Raw genomic sequence first — 6,265 nt, 5'->3', positions numbered from 1 at the left:
TCATGAATAAGAGCTAACGCTTAAAATGAGTTAGCCTTTCCAATCGTGTATAATAAATGGAATTAATGAAGAAGGTCTCCTGTAGTTGTTTTAAACCATGGCAAACTTTGTTATTCTAATCCAAGTTTTTTTTTTTTGCAATTTGTCTCTGTTTTTCTGGGATGCAGTGAGAACTAAGCCGTTGAGCACTTATACTATCAGCGTGAAGCCAAAGCCCAGACAGTTTATTTCATTTATTAAACTTGGGTCTGCTCCATGGTTTTCTGTTGAATAAACACATCTGCTGCATGGAAAACAGCTAGGGGTAGGGAAAGGGAAAATGCATATGGAGGATTCTGCAGCGCATGCATTAAAGTGCATATGATGGCTGGAGTTTGCCTTTAATTAATTTATATAGTGACATTATACTCTGCAGCTCTGTACGATGACCAGTAATTGACTTAAATAAAGTATTAATATATATCTAGAAACATTTGTAAGAAGTAAAAGTCTGATATTTCTATACATCCAGTGTTGTCAAACATATTAGTACATATATTACTTTTCTTATTGTGTAAAGTGGGTTGTGCTATAACGGCATTTAAAATCAGATATTGGAAACATAATATGACATATAATCAAGACAGTTTATTAAAAAAATATTTTATTATTTACATTAACAAATAAATTAAACAAGTTTTAAAGAACGCACAAGTAAAATACCACAAAACTAACCAAAATCGTGAAAGTAATTTGAATCCATAGAGACAAAAATCCATTCATCATCCAAAGTCCAATTAGAATGGTAATTTTATGAAACCTTAATAGCATACGTGGGAACTCTCTGTCTTAGATGGCTCCTTGCATGAATAACGTATATGTTTGGTTTGGTTTGGACAGTCCCACTTTTTGGGGAGAATTATTAGAGGAATGAGAGGTTACAACTGATAAGAAGTATGATAAAAAAAAATGTTTTGTTCTCAGTACCAACAAGAGTCTGAATTTTATTTCAAGTTAACATACACTCATACCTAGGAACTTCCCTGGGCTCTCCCCCTCCAGCTTTGTATAGAATGCAATACATACCTCCCAACATTTCAGGTGTCTATATTGGGACACCTGTGTTGGGGTGTGTGAAATGAGCCAGGGATGGGAGAGGCAGACTCTGGAAGTTACCCCAGTAGCCACCTCTTTACACAAGCATCTCAAGAAAACCAACTTGCCAATTCCATAGAGGTTTGTGCTGCTATAGCGCAGACCTTCATTGATATTTCCCCTCACTGTGCCAATCAGGGTATTCTACAGTATCTTCCCAACTAGCCCATGCTACTCCCACCAGATTAAACACTTTGGGGGCTTATCTACTGGCAGAGTTTTCAGGTAAACTGTGGGTTCTAGCTCACTTTACTATTCACTGTAAAAGGCCAACACTGGGCAGTTTTTACTGCAAGAATGGTTAAGCTGTCACTGCTTAACAAAGAGTTCCCAGGCATATATATATATATATATATATATATATATATATATATATATATATATCTGTGCACATAGACAGCCAGATAGACATACTTATACATTTAGTGTAACAAGGTACATCATGTCAATAAACAACTTTTTGATGTAATACAAACCATGACTTTCTTTAGTCATAATTTAACTCAGCAATAACTCATTTACATTCCTGTGGACTTTTTAAATTAGCTGACCCTGAGATTCTGCAAACCTTAACCCTTTAATAGCCAATCGTGAAGATTCTATGTAGTGACTCGCCAAATGAAATAACCAAATGGCTCCAATACTAGTCCTCATGGAAAGCTTGACTTGTCTTTATTTCAAGTTACACTTAATTTAGTCACCTGCATTCCATCAGGCATATCAGTCATAACATATTGGAAGCAAAAGCACCAATTGGGAGTCTTAAGTAAACAGGGAAAATGTATAGAGCGGATTAAGGTGAACCCCTTCATGCATTTACAAGGGGGGGTGACAATAATTCAAAAGGGACATTCAGTTATCACATACATTAAAGTGCATATGATGACTGGACATAAAAAAAAAAAACTAGACTTCTAAACTAACCATTACATGTGTCAGAATTTCAAATGGCAGGTTCCAAATATATTTAAATTCCAATCGTATGGGGAGGGCTAATTTCCTGGCAGTTTAAAAACCATTCGGTTGTAATAGACTATGTGTTTTAATGTGCTCTGTTCATATCATTTAGTCATTGCCCTGTTTTCCTTCTATGAAAAAAGGGTTAGTATTCCTGCTATTCAATGCTTTTCAGGATGGATAATGCCCACTCCAGATTCTGTCAGAACAATTTAGCTTGGTTAATAATATTCAGGGCCATTGTGCCAGATTGTAGTCTAAGGGCAATCAGAGACGGCCGTAGGGCTTCCAGTACCCTATTCAAGGCAATTGCTGCTGTGCTATTAACATAGCAGGTAATGTGCGCAGGTCCTCCACCAGCTAATTGCTAAAATGCAGCCACCAAGATCTCCTATATGGGGTGACCAGCCCTTTGAAGACCCATCTCTGCTGGGCCGGCCGACTGAAAGTTGAATACCCTTTCAGAAGTAACAAATCATAGTTTATCTGATCGATGTATATTATTAAATAGAAGTTCTTTCTGATTATCCAGATGTTATACAATATTTAGCAATACTAACAAATTCTGTTTTAAAGATGGTGATGCACTTTGCCCTTTTTACATAACTCTTTCAATTGAAGCACAGAAAGTTATCTGTATATTTCCCTTTTGAGGACACATTACATACAGGGAACTAATGGGAACTTGAATTTTTTATATTTTCCCCAACTAAAATGGTTTAGATGGATCATGGTCTTCATCCAGGCCTTTACATTAATTCAGTATTCAGTTCTGTTGTATAATTAGCCTAAATATGTCCTTTATAAATATTCATAATTTATAAATTCCAAAAAATGTCTTTGATTCATCAAAATTGACTAATCTAACATCAGAGACGTTAACATACAGGATGTCATAGCTAGTAAGGTTGAATACAGCTCCAAGGTAACTATGTCTACCCCAGATGCCACTGTCGGCACAGCGGTGATATTCTACATTTTCCATAAGATTCAGTTCACTTGGATACCTGAAGGACTTCTTGTAGACCACATGGGCCAACTTCTTGTTCTGGCAGGAAGTCCCCCGGAAATAAACAGAGGAATACAAGTAGTGCAGGCCTGTTTGATTCACTATTAGTCCCCTGTTCTTGTACTGAATACCAGCTGTAAATGCACGTCCAAATGTGTCCTCCCACGCCAATGGCAAACTTTTGCCTTCTTTTCCTTGGAAGAGAAGATAAATTAAGTTTAATACCTGGAAGAGAAATAGTTATCAGATGTGCATCGAATAGAGCAGGGTGTGGGTTGTATGAAGCTTATCATTTACTAAAGATTTTTCAAAGTCTAAACAAAAGAGCATGTATGCACAGTTTTTTGGTCTTATCATACACAAAAAATAACCATACCTGGGAACTTCATGGCTCAGGCCATCAAGAGCCCTCCCTCTTAGTGAGGGGTGAGGGTATTCACGTATATAGGCAGGGCTTGTCATCTACAAGAGCAGGGCTAGCCACAGATTGCTTACATTTCTATGGGGGTAGAAGGGACATGAGGCAAGGAGTGGGCCTAAATGACGCTCCCACGACCTAGAGACAGAACACAGTGACCAGGAGAAACAGTGACCAGGAGAAGCAGTGCTTTCAACAGTAGAGTACAGTTGGTGACCTACCTGTTACATGTGCAGCCAATCTGCCTTCTTTCTTCTCTAACTGTTTGCCCAGGTCTAAGAACACAACATTTAGTTAATTGTTAATATATAAAACAATGAGTTTGTCCCTACCAAGATTCAATATAAGAAGCAGATGAAAGAGCCCACAAACCTGCTTCTGAAATGTCCAAAAGTAATTTCTCCATACTTCTCAATGGCTTTGTTTTACTATATTTATATTTATTATGATATTATTAGCATACTTGTTGATTGTGCTGAGATAACTGCAATATACACTGTAGAAGTCATAAAGATAACTTACCCAAAAGCTTTTCCATGCTTGGAGTGTTTTCTGTATCACCAGAAATCTGCAAAAAAAATTGTTTAAATAATATACTTGCTTTAAAATATCATTTTTCCCCTTTGAGGGCTCAAGGGGAATACTCGATAATGTAAAACACAATAGTGCTAATACTGTGTATAAACAATTACAGAGCATTATAAAGCTTAGCAGTGTCACTAGCTACACAAGTGAGACATGATGGACCAAGGAATATTACACATAATTGATAGACATGTTCAGTTGAGTTGATTGAAAAAAATAGGTATTTACTTTTCTGTTTCTGTTTTCTGGATCTTGATGTGAACTTTTGTACTCATTTTAGCACAGTGCTCAAACTCAAGGAGGTTATAGAGCTGAATTTTGTTAGCCATTGAAATAAAAGGCAAAATTGCTAAAAATTATATCTTTATTGGCTATCTAAATTATAATAGATTGCAAGCTTTGGAGACTATCTAGGTTTCTTCTTCAGGCATACCTTTGTTTAAGAAAGAACATACATTTTATACTGAACCCAAGCTATTTCTGTACTACAGGTAAAGCTACAAATTCATCACCCTCTCTACTTAAATGGTCAGGTTCAACACAAAAACTCAGGAACCCAAAGAGTGACCCAACTACTGAGATATTTGTGATTAGATATTAAAAATAAACTCGGTTATATTTTCTGTCTAGACATCGGCGGGACCACCCACTGACCTCGGCAGGACCGCCCACTGACCTCAGCTGGACTGCCCACTGACATCAGGAGGACTTCCTGCCCTCATCTCACAAAGGGGGGCTCCAGGTAGCCGTAGCCATAAAGTTCCCAGGTATGGTGGTACGGCTAATTCAGGTGGAAATAGCACAATTCAGGTGGAAATAGAGCAGGACTCTCCATAGCTAAACTCTGGAAACTGTTCCCCATATGTTTTTTAAACGTGCATTTTAAAAAGACAGTCTTGAGGACCCTTCATAATAAGCAGTTTAGTGGGTGAGATGTCACATCAACTCACCATTGACTGAATAAACGCCCCAAAAAAGCATAGGATTTGATAGCAGATAAGAGCCATTTGTATCGCATACATCTAGACACCATCTTTGTTGTTTCTTAACTTCTTACATGGCCAAGTAAGCAGGTTAGAAATGTCAATACCAGGGAACTCTCTGGATTTTGCCCAGAGGCTCCTGCAATCAGAGGTGAGTACTGGGCCACTGGGTCAGTGTGTTTAATTTACAGACAAGGTAGTGACATTTGAGCCACCTCCTCTAATTCCAGTCCTTCCCAGCCTATTTCAGTTCTTTTGGGGTAGTCCATCCTCTGCACATGGCTTGAAGAAACTTTACGTTTATTATTCTATCTTACACGTATCTACTCAATTAGATGGTAACAAAGATATACAACGCCCTAAACCTAGGGTGGCAGATCCAGGTGGCGGTAGCTCTGTGAACATATGTTGGAACTGGCCGAGAACTATACCGGGTTACTCAGTTACTATTATAAGAAACAACTACTTATGTACTTTCAAGTAACAATATGACAGTGTAGAAACACATAAGAAGACGTTTAACCATTTATATATTTGTAAGAAGAATTATTTATCACCAAATCAATATTGATCATCAGCAAATCAAGAAGTATGCACAAAATATGTTGTACCTCCTTGATCTGCTCCAGTTCCCTCTGCAGCTCTACAATTTTGTAGGTTCCCAATCCAACACCAGTGAGCGCAAGCAAAACCAGAAGGAAAATAATCAGCAGACAAGTACAGGTGCCATCTTTACTTCTCTTTTTCCTTAAGTCCGGGAAAGGTGGTTGTGGTAGGAACATGTTGGGGTGGTTTGGTAAAGGGGGGTTTGCATGTTGAGTAGTCCAAAACATTTGAGGGTGCAAGTAGCTCTGGTTCTGATGCATAGTTGATGTAGATATCCACTGCATAAAGGGAAATATTCAGTTTCTTTTTTGTCCACCTTGTACGACGTGCTGGGCTGCAGGAGGAAGAAGGTATTGTCCTTTATGAATGCGCACATACATTTATAGGTTTTTGTCGCACGCATCTCCTCCTTCTTACACCTCTTCAGAAATCCACCTTCCCCCTCCCTTCTTCCTCTAAAAACCATACTCGTTTGGTATTACACTCTTAAACTGATATGTGCTTTCAGTTTGCATTTCTTATGATAGATATCAGGCTATCAAAAGTAAATATTCTTTTTACGATTCTTGGAAG

At 38.0% G+C, this 6,265-nt stretch overlaps 1 protein-coding gene across 1 annotated transcript; it reads right to left on the bottom strand.

The window, feature by feature from the left end:
* Positions 1 to 2,902: 2,902 nt before the first annotated feature.
* On the bottom strand, positions 2,903 to 5,952 carry LOC149283340 (tumor necrosis factor ligand superfamily member 6-like). Its single transcript, XM_089497715.1, has 4 exons — positions 5,698 to 5,952; positions 4,041 to 4,086; positions 3,740 to 3,793; positions 2,903 to 3,294 (listed from the first exon to the last, which is right to left on the bottom strand). Exons 1-4 carry the CDS (start codon positions 5,950 to 5,952, stop codon positions 2,903 to 2,905), a joined length of 747 nt encoding a protein of 248 aa, XP_089353841.1.
* Between the last annotated feature and the right edge of the window lie 313 nt (positions 5,953 to 6,265).

This window comes from Sceloporus occidentalis, unplaced genomic scaffold (genome assembly GCF_023333645.1).
Source record: "Sceloporus occidentalis isolate IW3139 unplaced genomic scaffold, rSceOcc1.0.p SCAF_106, whole genome shotgun sequence".
In the NCBI taxonomy this organism is placed as follows: Eukaryota; Metazoa; Chordata; class Lepidosauria; order Squamata; family Phrynosomatidae; genus Sceloporus; species Sceloporus occidentalis.
This window is presented reverse-complemented; position numbering and strand designations above follow the sequence as displayed.